At 35.8% G+C, this 19,566-nt stretch overlaps 1 protein-coding gene across 1 annotated transcript in view; it reads right to left on the bottom strand.

Annotated features, from left to right (window-relative positions):
* The window catches only part of diaph3 (diaphanous-related formin 3), a 146,485-nt gene that overhangs the window by 22,168 nt on the left and 104,751 nt on the right, over positions 1-19,566 (bottom strand). Inside the window, 1 exon segment of the mRNA NM_001003624.1 lies at positions 18,805-18,935. Coding sequence (NP_001003624.1) covers positions 18,805-18,935 — 131 coding nt within the window.

Raw genomic sequence — 19,566 nt, 5'->3', positions numbered from 1 at the left:
CATAAATTACTCAAAAAGGCATGAATTTGAAAGGCAAAGAAGGCCAATTCTTATTCTAATCCACTCAAACTTGTAAGATAAAAGTTATTTTTAAGTCAATTAGAAATGCACTCATTTTTACATCATCAAAACTTCTCAGCAAAATGTTGGGGGCATCTATTAAGCTTGGTTTTTTAAAGCTAACTTTGCACCATGTCATACTTACGCCAGATTTATACGGTTATCAGCGTAAATGTTTCAACTGTGAAACATTAAACTGTGGATCCCTCAGCGCAACATCAATTGGGAGCTTCTCAACTTTTCAAAGCCAACAAAAGTGTCAGCCAATAAGATCACTTAATGCAAATATAACAGCTTAGAAAGTAGCCAATTGTGTTTATACAGTTTAATAGCTGTAAACGGAAGATAAATTTAAAATGAAGAAAAAACTTATTGCAGTGGGCAATCACCCTGTCCTTTATAATACATCATTAAATTCAGACACAACCTCCATAAAGAGTTGAAGCTGATGCCCCTTGTTAGTAATAAAGAGTCAACTAAATTACTAAATTAGTTATATTCAGAAGACACAAGAGAACTAAACGAGTTAGTGGCACCATTTAGCGGTGATGTGTGGATCTGTCTCGGCATTGAGGTACAAAGTATAAACCTGTTAAATATAATTTTGCTCACTATTAAACTGATAAAAAAAAAATTGTCTAAAATTAATAAAAAACGTATTGTCTGGCCAATAACAAATATTTATATAAAGAATACTATATATTATTATTTTTAGAATTATTATTTCTATTATTAAAGATCATACACATATATATATTTGAAAAAATCTAGTGGCATATTTTTACACCCAAAATCCACCTCCTCAAATATTGATTTAGAAAAATAAACTTTGATGCTGGGATTTGGAGAATCAATCAACACGGTATGTTCAAAACTCAATGAACAATGGTAAAAAGGAGTGCAAATTGTTTCATAAACGATTTATAACTTGTAACCCGTTCATAAAATTATTGAGGACATGAAATACTTTTTGCAACTAATTAGGAAAAAAAGGGGTCTTTGCGTAGATCACATCTTCACGATGCATCATGTCTAAATTCAACCTAGACTCCTGTTACATGATAATTATGCCTTGATTTTCATTTTAATTTGTCCGGGACTATCTGGATGACATTCTCCCCTCTCATCTTCCCATTTCTTTCATCTCTATGCATCCTTATCTCTGTCAATCAGTTGTTTAATTAAAATCATTAATAACTTCAGCTTAAACATCTGACTGCTTTTGATCAGACCAACAAATGCATCAAACTTGTATGGATGAAAGAACAATGTAAAGTCAATTAGACAAAAAAAATTACTTAAGCAAAAGGAATGCAAGGAAATGTACCCAGAGCATTTGCTAAAGAAACCAAATTCCGGCTTTGTCTTGATGATGAATAGAAAAGAGGATCTGCAAGGACACAAATCATCCGAGTGCAGAGATATCGCAGTGGAGAGGCCAGATCTCACTCTGTGTCTACCCGATGCCATTTTATTGGCTGTGCTCTTCAAAAGATGTCACAAAGCCAAGGCTCAGAACCTCTCTACTTGGCTCACGAAGTCACTGGCTATTGTGTGTGTGACAAAATAACAAATCTGAAGCCTTAAACCTGAAGGTCAGTTTTAATACAATATCTAAAACCAATTTCCACCTGTTTGTCAGTGCCATTTATCACCTTCATTTAACATAATTTTGTCCCCTACACAAACGCCTCGGTTCAGCAAGAGAACGTAAGAGGGCACGGGTGTGGGTGTGTGTGCGCGCTCAGGTTTGGTTTCCTGAGGGGGGCAGGTGAGGGTTGAGGGTGCGAGTCCTCATTCGAGAGAAGTGGGAATTACTTTGGGCAACTCGCACAACAAGAGAAAGTGTGAGGGAGAGACAGAGAGAGGAGAAATCTGATAATAGATGCAAAAAAAAAAAGCCCGCTCGCAAGTCAAAACAAAAGCTGCTAGTCCAAATCAGGAGTGAGAGATTGGCTGACCCCTAAGAGGAGGAGGTGTGGGATCTGCATTCACAAGCAGAAATGGGTCGCGAGGGGTGAGAAAATGGAGAGAATGGAAAGAAACAGCTGATAAGCTGAAGAAAAATGAACAGCACAGACAAACATATACTTTCTCGTAGAACAGAAAAGGCTGCCTTGATAATTGCACGACAGTCCAAGAATTAAATTAGGCATTATTTTATCTACAGCAATGAAATGTAATCATGACAGAATTTTTCATTTTCTGACCTTTACTCATCGTCAAAATCAGTATTACTATTACTTTTTTGCTGAAAGCTAAGAATGCATAACAATATAACTAGTTAAGCTAAAAAACAAGCAGCCCAAGTGACTTCTTTACTCCAAGTCGTCAAGAAAATATAAAAATGCATCCAGATTTGGTGAGTAAATGATAACAGAAATTTCATGTGGCTGAACTAGTCCTATTTATAAATAAGCTGTAATATTTCAAACAACTGTTTGATAAAAAAAAAAGGTGTTTGCCCAAGTAGTGTGGGTGTTTCACACAATTTCAAAAAGCAGTCTTAAATTAAAAGTGCTTTCAAAGATTTTCAGGGTTAATAAAAATTGGATGTATAAAATACTCAAAAATCTGATTATGGGAATTCAGTGGTGAGCAGAACAATTTAAATAGCAAGATAGCAATCAGCACAAACAATACATATTATTATTACTACTACTACAATTATTACTAATAAATATAACGTTGTCATTTTGTCACACCAAAATTCATTCCTGCCACGGCTACATTACAGCTTCTCATTCAAAACATTCAGCTGCTATTTTTTTTTTTTTTGTTTTTGTTTTTTAAAGCAGGTTATAATCGCACCAAAATGTATTAAAAAGTAAGTGAATTATAACAGAATCAACTTTTCTGTAATCGTAGTAGTGCTGTGTTATTTGTTTAACCCTTAAAGGTTACATGCTGTGTGACTGACTGACTGACTGACAGGGCAGTGCGATGCATGAGGCCAGCAAACAAGATGTAGCTTTTATTTATAATGAACACAGTTTCCATATTTATACTTTATTTATAGATAAAGGTCTATGTTTTTTGCATACAATTGCTCCTCGCTGGAGTTTATGACTATTTCATTTTACTTCAGGACACATCAATGCCGTTCTGTAGTCTATTGGAGACATTCATAAATATTCCTAACAAATCTAATGAATATTTTAGACATAAACACAGCATATTGCACTTCTGCAGCGTTTATTTAAGAGCGCACAAGAAAATCTGCACTTGAGCAGTGTAAATGTGAGGGCGTACAAGAAGTTTTGTGCATGAACAGAGTAAATCTGCATGCAAGCAAAGACATTTGCATGCTTGTATTACATAAATGCGATCTGGACTTGTAATACTGCACTCATGACATTTGTCATTAAAATAACGACATAGGTAGTTGGAAGACCTGTGTAAAAGGCCTGTCACCACAGCTGGAAAAACAAATCATAGAGTAAAGACTGAGTTTATAGTTTCCATTTTTCTTAATTGATTTTAACAATACCTGACACATACACCTCATCAGCACTAATTTATTCTCACAAACAGCACTAGACAAGTGTTTATTTTGGGCACTGCTACAGTGCGCTAGGAAAACATAAAATGACAACAGAATCAAGAACCAATGGCTTCAATGACGATGATTTGGAGTTAAAAGCTCTAGCTGCACTGTGATTCTCTGTCTCCTCTATGGAGGACAGTTTGATGGGGCATAACCAGCCGAACCACGAGCTGAAACTGGAGGGAAATGTCTCTGGGGAGAAACAACAGGCTTTGTGGAGCTCTGTGGAGAGTGACAATCACTGAGCCATTGCACTGCCTTCAGCTGCAACAGCACAGCTAAACATGCTCACTGGAGACAGAACCCATGTTTCCAGTAAGTGCTCTGGCCAGCACAGTCTAAATCCAGAACGAAGACGCTGTATGCAGGGAGAGGAGGCACTGGAACGAAAATAAAGGAGGGTGATTTGCACACAACCAAGTGAGACTCAATAACGGGCTATTAGACAAATTGTTACTGACAGCACATACGCGGAAAAGCCTGTGTGATGAGGCCATGCTGTATTACTCTGGAACTCCGTTTTACTTGCCACAGTTTTGTAATCAAACCAGTTTTGACAAGAGAGAAGGGCAAAAGTGCAGAGATTTGATGGCAACTCAAAACAAGTATTCAAATCCTGATCATCTGGTACATGTCAACAATAATCACTCCCCTTCCTAACACATTAAATGAGCTCTAGGTGAACTAATGTACCTGTCATAAATAAACATTTCCACATTTAGCACATAACAGAATCATAACTGCAGGGTTGACAAATTGATTTGTGACTGTTCACACAAAAATAAACAACTAAATGTGTTAGACCTCAGCATATATTAAATGGTCATAGAGAGAGGATGCGTCAAATTTACCAAAATGACATTTAAATGAACATTAAATATAGTGTAAATAAATAACATTCAATTAAATGTTCTATTAATTGAACAAATAATAAAAAAGTGAGTTTTTACAACTTAAAATGTAAAGTGCAATGTATCTTAAATATAATCTTATCATAAAAATTAGGATATTTTACTTTTCCAGGAATGGTTTTCCCTTAAAATGTAAACATGTAGCCTATAAAAACCACAGGATACACTATGGGCCCTATGGGCAAGACGTGTTTGATGTAATTTGTTGCAATTTACAGATCAGCGCAACAGTAATTTTCAAGTTTTGTGCCACATTGTTAAAACAACAAATCTATTTGCAGCACTTTGTGTACTCATTGGTGTGTCGTTCTAAAAAGGAGGTGTGTTAAGGCACATTGCTGCCATGTTTTTTTTTTTTTTTTTTTTTGAAAAACTAAAATAGACCACGACATTGACCAAATAAAAGCTGGTCTAAAGCTTTTGTTATGCGCCTATGCAGGTGTAAAACTCTTACACATTGCTTAATACACACAGGTACAACACACACAGGTGTATTGTGTACAACAATACACAAATATGTTTACATGTGAAAAAATAAAAATAAAATGTTACAAAAATAATAATTTCTACACAAATATAAAAACCACTACCTCCATGATAATGTGCGTTTGTATAATGTTAATATCATTAGCAGTATTATTTTTTTATATGCACATTGTTTAGATTTTTCAATCTGTCGTGTTTTGGAGACATATGCATCACCATATGGGGCAAATTAATAGGACGTGTGTTTGGATAACTCAGTTTTTTGACCACACTTCATTATTATTGTTCATTTATTAGTTTGCTGGAAAATAGAACTAAATATAGAAATAGTTTTGAAAGAAATCTTTGCACTTAACAAACAAAATTAAATATGTATGCTAATGGATCTACAGGAGTGTACAACACTGTTTCCTTACTCAATGAAAGTAAAGGAGTAAAGAGTAAACGTAAAGAGAAAGTAAAGAGGCAGAACGGAGGAGGCTTGTTCTTTATCTTCGCACTGCAGATGGTCTGTTAAACTGTTTTTGCTAGTGAATCGTTCAGCTTTTCCACTTACAAAGTCCACTATGTAAATGGTAAATGCACCATGGTGTGACGCAACTGACTCTTAAAGGGAATGGGAGATGAGACTCTGATTGGTTTAATGCATTTTATGCTCAAAACACACCCATAACTCATTAAGAGAATAAGCACAACCCTAATAGACCATGCGCCAGGGTGCAGAATAGGGCTGGGGAATGTGGGCAAAAAATCATATCCTGGTTTTTTAGGAGGAATACCAGTTTATAATATATCCGGTATTTTCCCATAAATGGTAACTTGAGAGTTAAAGCCTTTATTAAAAATTTAAACAATTTTTTGAGAAAAATATAATTCAAACACAAGGGTTTCTCTCCCCGTTTACAAATAAACAGCTGCACAAAAAATAACAGCTGCACAAAATCTTTGATAAATAAAATACATTACAGGTTTTTCTCCTGCTTAAAGCTGTTGCACAACATTTCAAATTATTTAAAAAATAAACTTTGATAAATAAATACAGTACAGGGTCTTTCCCTGCTTAACACAATACACAGCACTACTGTGGTACTGCTGTTGTGCAAATAACAAAGTAAACAGAACAATAGAAAACATAGCTACATTGTCAGAAAAGAAACACTTAAATAGTAAGACAATCAAAAGTATTGTGTGATAGAAAAGAACCACATTTAATTTAAATATGAAACAAACAGTATTTTATGTCATAATTTCAGTGTTGTTATAAGTAATCCTGTATACCACAGTTGTGTGATTAAAAAACAATTAAATTAGCTAGATATGTGTTTTTAATTACACATTTACAAGTATGTATTGTGCATTAGCGTAGAACATATTTTTTCTATCTTTAAAATAGCAAAAGTGGATTCGAACATTTGTGCAATGCGCTTAACAAGCGCCTAGATCATTAAAATAGAGACCTAAATGTCTATAAGTAACATCTTTCACCAAGCAAACAAAAAACAACTGACTGAGGATGGAAGAACAGGTGAAATAAGAGAGAGCCAGTAAGAGAGAAGCAAGCACGCTGTTAATAGAACCAAATAGTGTGGCTGTACATTAAGGATTAGAGTGGTTCTTGACATTATAATGAGCTTAAAATGGTTTGAAGAGCCATTAGCTGCCCAGAAAACCAATGTTTTGAAGAGATTTTAAACATAGCTATATCCGCTAGCTTTGCTCATAAGCTGACCTGCAGGTATATGTGCAACTGCAGATTTCAGAGAATTCTATAGAATTCAAATGCTCATCATTCAGAAAGTCTACCATACACTTGTCTTATGTCAGCTGAAAATGTTTAACCAATTTTGATGACCATTGCATTTGATGACCATTCAATTTTCATAAACGCTGACCATTTCATTTTAACAAAAATACATTCAACCTTTCTCAAAGAGCAGTTGTCGATGTTCAAAATATATAGGCAGACTATGTTCTTTGTTTTAAACTTGCTGTATTTTTTTTCTTTCCTATCATTCTCTAACATCTAAATGTCTTGCACATTTTCACCAATCATAGGGAGGAAAAAACGGCCTTTCAGAAAGTACAGCAAAAGGAATGAGGGAATAGAGAAAGTAGTGACAGAGCGGAAAGTAAGAAAAACTTCTATCTCTCTCTCTCTGCAATAACTTGCAGAAACTTTTTTTTCATCCTGGTTCCTGGAGAGAACTGGCAGCCCATTTTATTGGACCCAAGGGAAATTACATGCTTTATATTCCATCTCCCCACACATGTTGGGACAAGAGCACATCTGTCCAGAGTTGACACTGGCATAAATAGGAGGAGAGAAAAGAGCAAGAGGGGTGAGAGACAGAGAGACAAAGAGAGAAAGAGATGATGAAAAGTGCTGATTGCCGCACATGGAAGGACTATGATGTTAATGTGATATCAATAGCCGTTTCAAAACCTACTAAGCCTGCATAGACAGCTTTTTGAGGAATCATAGGTACATTCCCTACAGAGAGGCAGCTCAGAACAGCAGGTAGCGATTCAATTTACAAAAAGGGACTTGCCTATTCTGAGGAGTCTTGGTTTATAACAGGGTAAGAATTTGGCATAAAGCATGGAGGCATCATAGCTTGAATCAGCAGTTCAGGCTACTGTTCGTGTAAAGGTGTGGGCAATGATTTCTTGGCACACTTTAGGTCTCCAAACACTAGTCTTGTCAGAATACTGGAATTTCTAACTGCGATACGATACCTTAAAAAATAAATAATTAAATGAACATTGACTGCTGCTGCCGTGTTTCAAAAACTGACACTGATTTCTTCACAATTTAAAAAGGCAACTTTGGATATTTTTTGGCTAGAGATACTGTTGTCCTAAAAAAAAAAAAAAAAAAAAAAAGTATTAAAATAATTTACAAAAATTAAAATAATAAATTAATTAATTATAAATAATTTTAATAAATTAAAAATAATAATAATTAGTTAATAAAAAATAAAAAATTAATAAAATAAAAATTAAAAAATTAAAAATTAAAATCGCACATTTACCAAACCACAGTATACCTTGAAAACAGTTATTGTCCCATACCTAGTTTTACACAAATTTCATTTGCATATTTGGATGAAAAAATGGCTATTGTATGTAATCTTTAGTAAATTATCTAATCCTGCAATGCAACTATTGCAGATACACATGTTGCGATATCTATGCTTAAAAAATGTTCAGCCCTGCAGACATAAAAGTGGGCTGCATCAAAAGACTCTCCTGATGAGATGAGAAATGATGTGAACAATAGACAGAAAAGGTATACTTTTGGCTTTAGAAGCCAGCTCACTCAGTTTCAGATCAAACCTAGAGTGATGTGACAGGTGACCTTTAAGATCAGGAATTTTTGAATGCTCATTTTAAAAAATATATAAATAAAATATAACAATCAAAAGTTAAAAGTAGGGGCGGCTCGGTGGCGCAGTGGGTAGCTGGTTGAGAAGGTCACTGGCTCAAGCCTTGGTTGGATCAGATCTTTATGGAGTTTGCATGTTCTCCTCGTGTTTGAGCCGGTTTCCTCCGGATGTTCCGTTTTCACAAGTCTAAACACATGCACTATAGGTGAATTGGGTAAGCTAAAATTGGCCGTAGTGTAATGTGTGTGAATGAGAGTGTATGGATGTTTCCATGTGATGGGTTGCAGCTGCGTAAAAAATATGCTGGATAAGTTGGTGGTTCATTCCGCTGTGGCGACCCCTGACTAAGCCGAAAAGAAAATGAATGAATGAGGGAAAGAGTGACCAGGCCTGTGCAGAAAGATGGAAACCCTGCAAAGGCCGCATCCATAAAAGAAAAGATAACCAAGCTTCCACTTTGCCATGTCCTCGTTTGGGTCATCTAGGTCAATATTTAACCAGTCACGGTCAGCGGAGCGGGATGTGGCGCGCTCATCAGAACAGGTGTCTTTTCAAAATCATTTAGCATGCTGCTATGATGGGAGGATGAACTCCTGAACTGAAGACAAAAAAGGAGTGGAGGAGGAGTGAAAATCAATGTCACTCACAATGGCACACGCAGGTAATGGAAACATCACTCACTCGTCCAATCAGACGCCTTCGCCTGAGCTGAAGAGCAAGTATGGGTATAAATTACACCCCCTACATATCCTTGGTGTTCATGCAGCATACACACACTTCCTCATCTCTCATCCCTCTCCTCTGTGCTAAGGAGAGCGAGAATGACAATACAAATCAAACACCAGCCAAGCAAAGGATGGCCAGCCTCACCCACACGATCATAAAACTCATCAAGCTCATCATTACCAACTGCAGACACACAGAAAACACACACACACACACACACACACACACACACACACACACACACACACACACACACACACACACACACACACACACAGACACAGCTGCTACAGAATAGCGATCATTTCAACATAATGACAACTGAAAGTCTATATGAAATTAAAACTAAACACAGAGCCGCCTAACGGGAAACAACTGTCTAAACTCGACAAGTAAAGCAGCAAACAGGATGATAAATAAAACAAAGAGCATTTATCAAAATGTCATCAGCATTCAGCTTAAATCACGATGATTGATGCGTTTAATCCAGCGCTAAAAAGAATCCCAGATAACAAGCTGCACTCGGAAGGAATCAATGGGAGAATTTATTTATTTAAAAATACCATGTGTGATGTGTTTATCCTTCATCAAGCCTGAGTGTGGATTCCCCAGAGTACAACATCTCATTCTCTGGACATGAAGGACCTTGTGCGTCAGTTAAACAGAATCAAACATTGGCAGGTAACAGCCACCTTTGGGGGCGCAGGCTAAATGTTCGGTTTGACACCGATGGGATGAAAAAGCTACTTTACCTTGATCAAAACAAACCATTGTTTATTTAAATATTGCAGGCAGTTGGTGGGATCTCTGAAATGTTTTTATTTTGTTTTTAGTTGGTTGCATCTCAGGCCTCAAGAGAAGTGGCACAAACAACCTTGAGGTAATTACTCGCTATGATATGTTCTGGCAGATGTGTGGCTAATTCATCTGAATTTGTATAAACATATTGAAACGTTTTTAGAAAATCTGTTCACACTTCAGTGATAGTTATTTTTTGTGGGCTGGGTTGAGGCGGGCCTTCATATTTACTTCATTCTACAAGTCTTTTCATACCAATACATTTCTACATATTATTAAGCACTTTTACCAGTCATCTGCCATTTCCCCACTTGATTGTGTTGTGGTTTACTTTGGTAAAGCCAATGTAGTCAATAAGAATTTGTATCTTATTATTAGGACACGATTTGGAGAAAAAAGATATATAAATGCGATTTATCTGATTAAAATTGCGATTTAAAATGCGATTTACTATAATTGCATAAAAGAGCTGCAGGCATGAGGAGGTGGTTTTAATAGCACCAAGGAAAGACAAGGCATAATCACAAAGTACACCACAGTATGGTACTGTTTATTTAAAACCAATCTCTCCAATAAAGTTGTCAAGAGAAATTAAGAAAATAACAAAATTATTTTAAATTCAATTGAATAGATTATATATAAACCTTATATATATAGAAAACATTTAAAACTTTTACACTTAGATTGTGTAACATATTTCAAATTGATTTCATGACACAGATCAAATTTTTTATTTTACTTTACAAGAATTCTTGAATAAAAATGTATAATTTATATTTATAAAATACTTCTAATACAATTTTGTCCTTTAATACAGCAGTCATATATATGAACTGCACCTTTAACTTTACCTGCTCAAAGAAAACACTCTTTTTGAATGCATTAAACAAAACTTAAGAACATGCACAGAACAACATGAGCATTTATAGCAAATAAATAAATATAAGTATTATCCCTATTGCTTTTTGAGAGTTGTTGAGCAAGTTCTTAAACCTGTGATTGGTCGTTGTATTCGCGCAATCAACAAGAAAGGGCTGCGATTGGCTCTAACGATTAGTGTTAGTTAACGATTAGTGTAACTATGGCATTATTCAGCGATGAGTAGGCCCACACGAAATCTGTGCGTGCAGATTTCCGCAGATTTTTAGCCCACTATGAATTCTGTTCATTTACTTGTGTAAATGTGTGTAAATTTATATTTATTCAGTTTCTAAACTAATCACAGTAATATTATTGACAAACTTGCTTTGTTTATCTAATTGGATTTGCATTGTAAACTTTAAATAACAGTTAATAAGGTATTACTTTTTATTTCATATATTAAAGTTTTAGTTAAGATACTCCCAAAATAATTCCACATAAATCTGCACATTTTAAACAATTCTGCACAGAATTAGCAAAAAAAAATGTCTGTAGATTCCGTCTGGCCCTAGCAATGAGTTATGTCGATATAGATAAACGGCCGCAGTTACAATCGATAATGCGCAGATATCACAGGTTATCCATGATAGATGAGGTGGAGACACAGTTCATGTGTGTGGATCCACAAGAATCACTGTAACAGCCGAGAGATGTGAGGAAATGTTACCTCATGCAAGCAGGTGAAAGGTACACGCACGCACAATCTCTAATAGTACCCTCACAGTAAGCATGGGCCTGTATAAGATTCTGAAGGTTTTATAACCTAGGATAAAAATATCACAATTTCATGGTATCATGGTATTGTAAAATAAGTTATTTTTAAATGTATGGGTAAAAAAACGAAAACTTTTTTGTTTTGTTTAAAATATAATATATTTTATTTTGTGAAAAATGTAAAATATTTTGAAACACTAAACATGTCAGGCTAAATAAATCAAACGAACCACCAACTTCTGCTGTCTTCATTAGTTTCAAAAAAACAGATTTCTTTACAATATAAAACGGCATCTATGAATATCATTTCTGCTGGAGATGCAGTAAAAAAATGCAAATAAAAAAAATCTTACACATACCATAGGAACGGTATTACAGAAAATTGTGGTGGTTTTAAAACCTTGACTTGACATCAGCAAAAAAAATATATATATAATAATGCCAAATAAAGTAAATTAATGCACAGAGGAACAGAGTCATTTTGGAAAATTATTTTCCTATCACAATATATATTGCAGAAAAACAAAATGCTGCAACATAAGTTATCCAATATTGTGCAGACCTAGAAAAAATTATTCTGAATTGCTGCTGATGTAAGAGCAACTTAAACATCACCTATACATTTACAGCATTTAATCTACACAAGTTTTTTCATCTTTTGATGTACTTTCTATAAAATAACTTTTTTGCATTTTGGAAAACATGAATTAAAAAAAAACAATGGTACATTTATATATTAACATTACCTTCAGGTTTCTTTTGTAAGTTCACAATAACACACAATGCATTTTCTTTTTAAACTCCTCAAACTAAAGCTCCAATCTAGCTCCAATTCTGGCACAAAAGAATGTTTAAAAAGCCTTGAAATCATCAGACAGATCTAAAGTATGCCAACAATTTTAGGAAAATTAATATTAGCCAATGCCAATATGGTCGCCAATCTACCGTGCATTCCTCGGCCAAAATTAACAATAAAAAGTAACAATTTAGCTTAGAGTCAGCCTCTAAGGAAAAGACGCAGCAGCTGACATACGTGGTAAAATAACTTACAATGGGGGCCAATACCAGCCTTGACTGTGCGAATATCAACATCCAGACATTCCAACAGGGAATCGCTGAGAGGGACCTGTGGGGATCCTAGTTATGATAAAATACCATATGTCCATTTTCATTAGGGAATTTTCATGGCCTTCTCTTTCTTGCTTCTTATTGAAAAGCATGGAAGATGGAAGATCACGGCAGTGAGGCACCATTAATCAGTCATGTAGTCTATTAAAAGAATCACACTATGTTCCCTCCTCAATGTAAAATATCTATCAATGTCCTTCCAACCTAAAACCCAAGCTAATCTAGTCATAATTAATTACAGTAAAAAAATTTAAATAAAAACATTAGGTGTCTAAATATTGTACATGTTCACTAGGGCTGCACAATATATCATTTCAATATCAATGTGAAAGTCAAATTGCAGTGTTGAGATGGGATTATATTTTAGACAGGAGTTCATTAACCATAATGGAGTGAAAGTTTATTATTTGCATGTGTTTTTTTTAAAGCCTGAGACAGTTTAGGGGGTGATTTCACACCTGTAGATTGATTGTTTTGTTGTGAAACAGGCATTAAAACTGTTACAATGTTTATTTTTGTTTCAGGTGTGGTTCGCTTTCACATGACAAAGTTTCTAAGTGGACCAACAGAGTTAAAACAAGTCACGTGCGAGTAAACTCTCCCCACACTCAGAGTTTTTGAAGTTTATTTTTCAGTGTCACAAATTCTGCTCAGCTAAGTTGTTGTTTTATTTATGATGATGAGTAATAAGACATTATAAGCAGAAAGGTGCACTTTAATTTTGACAGTGACACCCACAGACATTGTCACCAAATATAAATCAGAGGTAGGACTTTCTTATCCATAGCCTCATTGAAGTTGTCAAGTTTTGTAAAAATCTAATTAATCAATCTATTAAAAACATTGGCTAGAATGCTGCATTATAACCTTAATCTACACTGTAGCCTAATTCATTAGTTCGTTAAATCGTTTTGCTTTCTTACAACAATCAATCCACTCATGAGTTCGTTTCAATCGAGCCAAGACCACCTCATTTAGGCGATCTCGGACCAATTGATTTGGCTTGGATCTGAGAGCTATTGTGGGTTTCACATATGCACACTAACTGAGCAAATGAGACAGGTTCCGAAAAAAATGTCTAGGTAGAAAAAGCACGCTAAAACAATCAGTGATGATGCATTTTTACCATCAGCAATTTTAATAAAGAGTTATTAAATACATTTTAAGAAATATTTTATTGAATGATTTATACAGTAAAGTTGTTTTTTTCTACTGTATTTACCCATACTTGTAATATGTTCGGCAGCATGGTGGCTAAGGGGTTTTAACTGTTGTATCACAACAAGAAGGTCGCTGGTTCGAGTCTTTGCTGGACCAGTTGGCTTTTCCGTGTGGAGTTTTTATATTCTCCCCTGTTTGCGTAGTTTTACTTCAGGATATCCGGTTTCCCCCAGTCCAAAGACTTATGCTATAGGTCAATTGGATGAACTAAATTGGCTGTAGTGTGTGAATGAGTGCGTGTGGGTGTTTCCTAGTTTTAGGTTGCGGCTGGAAGGGCATCTGCTGCATAAAACATGTGCTGGATTAGTTGGCGGTTCATTCTGCTGTGGCAAGCATTGATGAATAAGGGACAAAGCCGAAGGAAAATGATTGAATGAATGAATGAATGCAATATGTTCATTACATTTTATGCATGATTCTCTTATCTGGTGTATTTGTATAAACAGCAGTCAACATCTAAAGTGGATCATCACCTTTCATCAAACTATTTGACACCCGTTCTTCTCTGATCCATTTCAAATGTTGACTACAGTTTACCTAGGGCTAGGCCGATAAACAATATATCAAATCATCATCAAATGTATGTCAATAACAATGATAATCTCTGGAATTTTTACTCTTTATTGATCTAAGAGCCAATCACAAATCAGAAATTGGAACAATAGGAATCTAAAAGTGTGTTGATATTAGAGAATCATACTGAATTTTCGGCCACCAAAATGTATTATGCCATTGTTATACACTATGAACAGCCACTACGTTAGTTATTATAATTTTTTTTCTATTTCTACCTGGAGATACTCATCCCGAGGTCCCTAGAGACTATGCAGCGCCATTGATGCGAGCCAAGACCTGTGAAGAAATGATGCCAAGGTATCCATAATCCTGGACCAGGCCGTATCCTGAGCTGATGCTGTGGTGGTCATGAAAGACTGGAGTGCATGAGACTGATTCCTGAAAGACCATAGTGACAAACGAATCCCGGCATTGATCCTGTGGGCCAGCCTGACTACCTCCTAGTGTCCTACTCACACTTGCAGTTCTCCACGATGGACATTCAAGCTTATCCAGCCTCCGGCACCTAGACTGCTGCTCCACACAGGAGGTGACCAAAAGAATAAAAGTCACACCCAACAGAGCCTGTTTCTCACAAGGTTTTTTCTTTTTTTCTTTCTATTAACTTTGTCAATTAGTAAAAATTTTCCTCACCACTGTTGCCACTGGTGGATCGCGACTTGTGGAGCTGTGCATTGATAGATTTGCTCTTTATTGTTTAAACTTTCAACAGTAAAATTTAAACCACACTGAACTGAACTTAACTTCAAGTCTGAAATCTGGACTTCAATGGAACTTCTATGTTAAGCTGCTTTGACACAATCTACATTGTAAAAGCGGTATATAAACAAACACGAATTTAACTGAATTTAATTTAATAGACCCTCTAATCTTTGTAGCTTCAGTCGTTGTAGAAATACTCTTAAATCTGGAAGCATTGACGACTGATATCAAAATCTACATCGTTATCATTCAATATGGAAAATAACTAGACATTGCATTTTAGCCATTTCACCCAGCCCTATGTACTGTATACTGCACTATAAATTGAAGAAAACAAAGCAATGTCAGATTTTTCCAGCCCTAATTTCCACTTGACTGAGCATTTGCACTAAATTAACCTTGCAACAACCAATCAACATTTACTTAAGTCTTTGCCTCCTCATGCTTACCTTGGCTTTAATCATCCCACAACACGACAGTGACCTATAAAAACAGAGCACTGCGAGCTTTCAACAGCACAGCCAAATAAAACAGCTTCGTGTCACAGTGTAGCTAGACAATGCCAAAAACTCGAATTAAAAAAAGATTGAATTGTTTGGGGAAGTTTTAACCTTGCACAGGAACAAATGATAAGGTGCCAGGTGTGAATAATGTTCAGGCGAGACTCTCCACGCAAGGTCGGCCATTGCTGCGCGATTGTGGATCATTCCGCCTGTGACGTTCACGGCCATAACCAACAGCTGCATGCGCCAGAACGACGTTCGGGGCGCTAATAGAAATCATGACATTTCATGAATTATGCCAATAAAGAATGCAGCGCTGATGAAAACAGTTTAACACCGACTCTCCTGCTCGAACGTGCTTTTGTCTCTCCCTCGCTCTCCTCCTTCATCACCGCAGATGAGGTTTATTTTTCCCATCCATAGACTTTGAAATTGGACACACTGCTTAGCGCGGCCCGTCAAATTAACTTTAACCGCCTGTAATAACTTTATCTGCACGCACACACTGGGCTCTCTAACCCACTTATCTATTCGATTTTTGGTGATCGGAATTAGGAAAAATGTTTCAGATGAAAAGGACACTGGATGAAATGAGTGTCCTAAAGCAATGCACTTATGGGTCACATTCTCTAACGAATTAGACAATGTCTTGTTAGAAGTCTGTGCTCCGATTACAAAGCAAATGATTTTACACCCTCAAGCAATGCACGGCTAAAAAACTTTGTTTAGTGACTTTTTTTTTTTTTTTTAAATGCACAGGCTTCAATGAGTTCTTCCAACAAAAAGCTCAGTCGGCAAAAACTATAAAAGCCAGTATAATACAAAACAAAAAAATATACCCAAGGACAACAGAATGACATCAACAGTCATAACACTCAGAATAAAATGAGCCCTTCCTCTCATATCAACCTTTATCTCCTGTCATTGTGCACTTCCAAACGTCGCCTGCAGCCCGGCATCAGCTTGTGCAAACTGCATGTTAAACTATGCTGTGAAAATAGAATAGATTTAAAGGTGCAGTATGTAAGTTTGACTCCCAGTGGTTAAACTAGGTAATGAATTTCTGGATCAAAACACACGCAAACGCAGGTTGCCAGATAGAGGACCAACAGGAGTGTGTCTGACTATCGAGCCTAAAAGCTGATTTACTGTAAGCAGTGTTCTACAAAAACAAAACAGCATGGGATAGAAAGAATATTTGCATAATAAAAGGAGTTTGTCCTAATCAACACCTGAAATAAATATTATTGAAAAGGCTGCTAATTTTTTTCAGCTGAATGACAGAAAACTTTGACAAAAATCACCTCGTGTACACCTCATATGCTTTATTCAGTGTTAAATGCTAACGATGTGTTTGAATGACATTTCACATAACATTTATTGCCATACTACTAAAAGCAGCAGCAGATAGTTTACCTCAGATCTTGAAAATAAAATATAAACAGTTTGAAATTGAACTTTAGAACTGTGACTCAGTGCAAACCAACACATATAATTGATTCAGCATCTACATTTAATGTTAAGGAGGTTTAATATGTATTAATTAGGTTATAAACCTGAACCGTTTTCTGAATGGCTGAATTTAAATTTCTGTCGTGTTTCATCAGGTGCAAACACCCAAATTGATTATCACTGCAAATCTTATCACGTAGGGTGTTGTTTACGTTTACAATGTTTACGTTCATAATTTTTATATTATTTGCTAAAAATAACATCATATAAAACGCTGAATCTGCATCTCCAGTGTATATACAGGAATCAGAAAGTGAAATTTAATACCTTTTCGGATCTTATTTGAGACTCTTTCAATACATTAAGACCTTATAACCACTTTAGGTTTCAACCGGAAACACTGGCAAGATTTTAACTTACTAAACATTCATGTAAGAAACTAATCAAAAACTAGAAAATATTCATATACAAAATAAAATCTATTAAATCTAGCTAATTCAGCAGGTTGGCACATATAGAACTACAGAAATAATGGTGTTGCTTTGGTTACTGCAGTAAAAAAGCAGCGTCACAATCTAGCAATCTAGTAGGATTAAACTATACAACCATACATTACATAATCAAAAACTATATAACATTTAACACCTTGCAAAATAGCATTTATGACATTTTTATACTTTTCAAGGGCCTTAAATTTCTTTACATTGATTTATCAACTTTTAATACTTTAAGAACCTGTGGACACCCTGGTCTTATTTCAGAGTCTACTACTGTCCACCGGAGGTCACATTTCAGTCATGGACTCGTGCTTTGAGAGCCTTTCTGACTGAATTAATGAAATATGGGTTTTCCAACAAGGCAACCCTGAGTGCTGAAATATAATTGGCCAAAGTGGCAGTGGGTGGGTTAAAAGAACCAAAACAAAAACAGAGGTTCAGGCACATAAAGTACATTTTCAAAGCAGAATATCTGACTTCAGTGTTGTTTTTCAAATAAACAAGAATGTTCAGTTGGCATGTGTCTTTAATATCTGCAAACATTTTATAGTGTTATTTTGCTTTAGAAGAGTCAAAACTGTACATACAGCACCTTTAATGGTCACAAAAAGACTTAAAAATAAAGCCTAAAAAATAAAAATAAAATTCAAAAATTGTTTATCATCTTCACCCTCCTGGGGAGGCTTCTTTGTCATGTTTGCTGTACAAATGCAGGAGAAACAGCAGGAGAGCTCGTCGCAAACGGTATCAAACAATTAAGAGGTAGGAGGGAAAAACCTGGGGCGACGTGGCAATCGGTAATACATATTAATGAATGCCATCATGCTGCGCTGCTCTAGCCTCAAATCACAGGGTGCGCCACTGAGTTGCACACCATTGGGCAAATGTCGGAGGTCAGATGTGGTAGGTGGCCAGGTTGGATGTTTGTATGTGTGAGCATTCAGTGAACAGCAATATCAAGCGGGCTAGTCAAGTTTGAGATGTGAGAAAGAGTTTACGGATGCCCTCCAGAAGAAAAGTGTTTTTTCAGCCTTTCCACAGACAAAATAATAGCACAAATATCCTTTTAAATGACATGAGCCAGGGAGAAACAGGAGACGTTTTGTGCATGAAAAGTTGACTTTTGTTATAGAAGAAATTAAATGCCACAAAAAAAAGACTCTTTTAAGTGAGTACCTGACTGGGTTGCTGGTGAGTGACACTCTGAGGGAGTCCAGACAGGCAAACAGTCTCTCATCGGTGGCACCGCTTTTTAGTTCACTCAGAAACTCCTGAGGAGAGATCTGACTGCTGCTCCTCAAACTACCCTGTCAGAAAAAAAGAAAGGGGGGGGGGGGGGGGAGCATATTAGAACATTAGCAAATAGGGATGCACGATATTGGAAAAATTGGACATTGAGATATTTTTTTTCCCTGCAATTTATAATGTGATAAAAAGACAATTTCACCAGATGACTTAATGATAGCTCTATTAGGAAAGTCAATACTTTAAATTGATTGGGATGACTTTGTATGAAAGTGAAATATAAATATATGTTATGTAATTTATTACAATTAACAAACTACAGTCATGAATAAATAAATAAACATAATGGAGCAAATGTTGTGAAATAAACGGTGCTTAATGGTTTGATGGGGAGCTTCTAAGAGTATTCAGGTACAGGAATTGAATCATCAAATGTAAAAAGAGCATTGCAGTCTTCATCATATAAATAATTCCATAAAATTAATCTTTATTAAACTTCGTTAAGCTTTTTATGTTCTCTGAAAATGTTTCAAACTCCTAAAAACGCTCAGATTTGCTTTAAAAATACAAACTTTCATGATAATGGTTAAATTCTGCAGCATCTCCACAAATCCCATGTTTTGACTTGTGGATTCTGGTCAACTATAATCCCAATTCAATATTGTATATCTTGCTATTGCGGATGCAGACATT

Source organism: Danio rerio, chromosome 11 (assembly GCF_049306965.1).
Source record: "Danio rerio strain Tuebingen ecotype United States chromosome 11, GRCz12tu, whole genome shotgun sequence".
In the NCBI taxonomy this organism is placed as follows: domain Eukaryota; kingdom Metazoa; phylum Chordata; class Actinopteri; order Cypriniformes; family Danionidae; genus Danio; species Danio rerio.
Note: the sequence above shows the minus strand (reverse complement) of the source record. Positions and strands in the feature narration are given on the sequence as shown.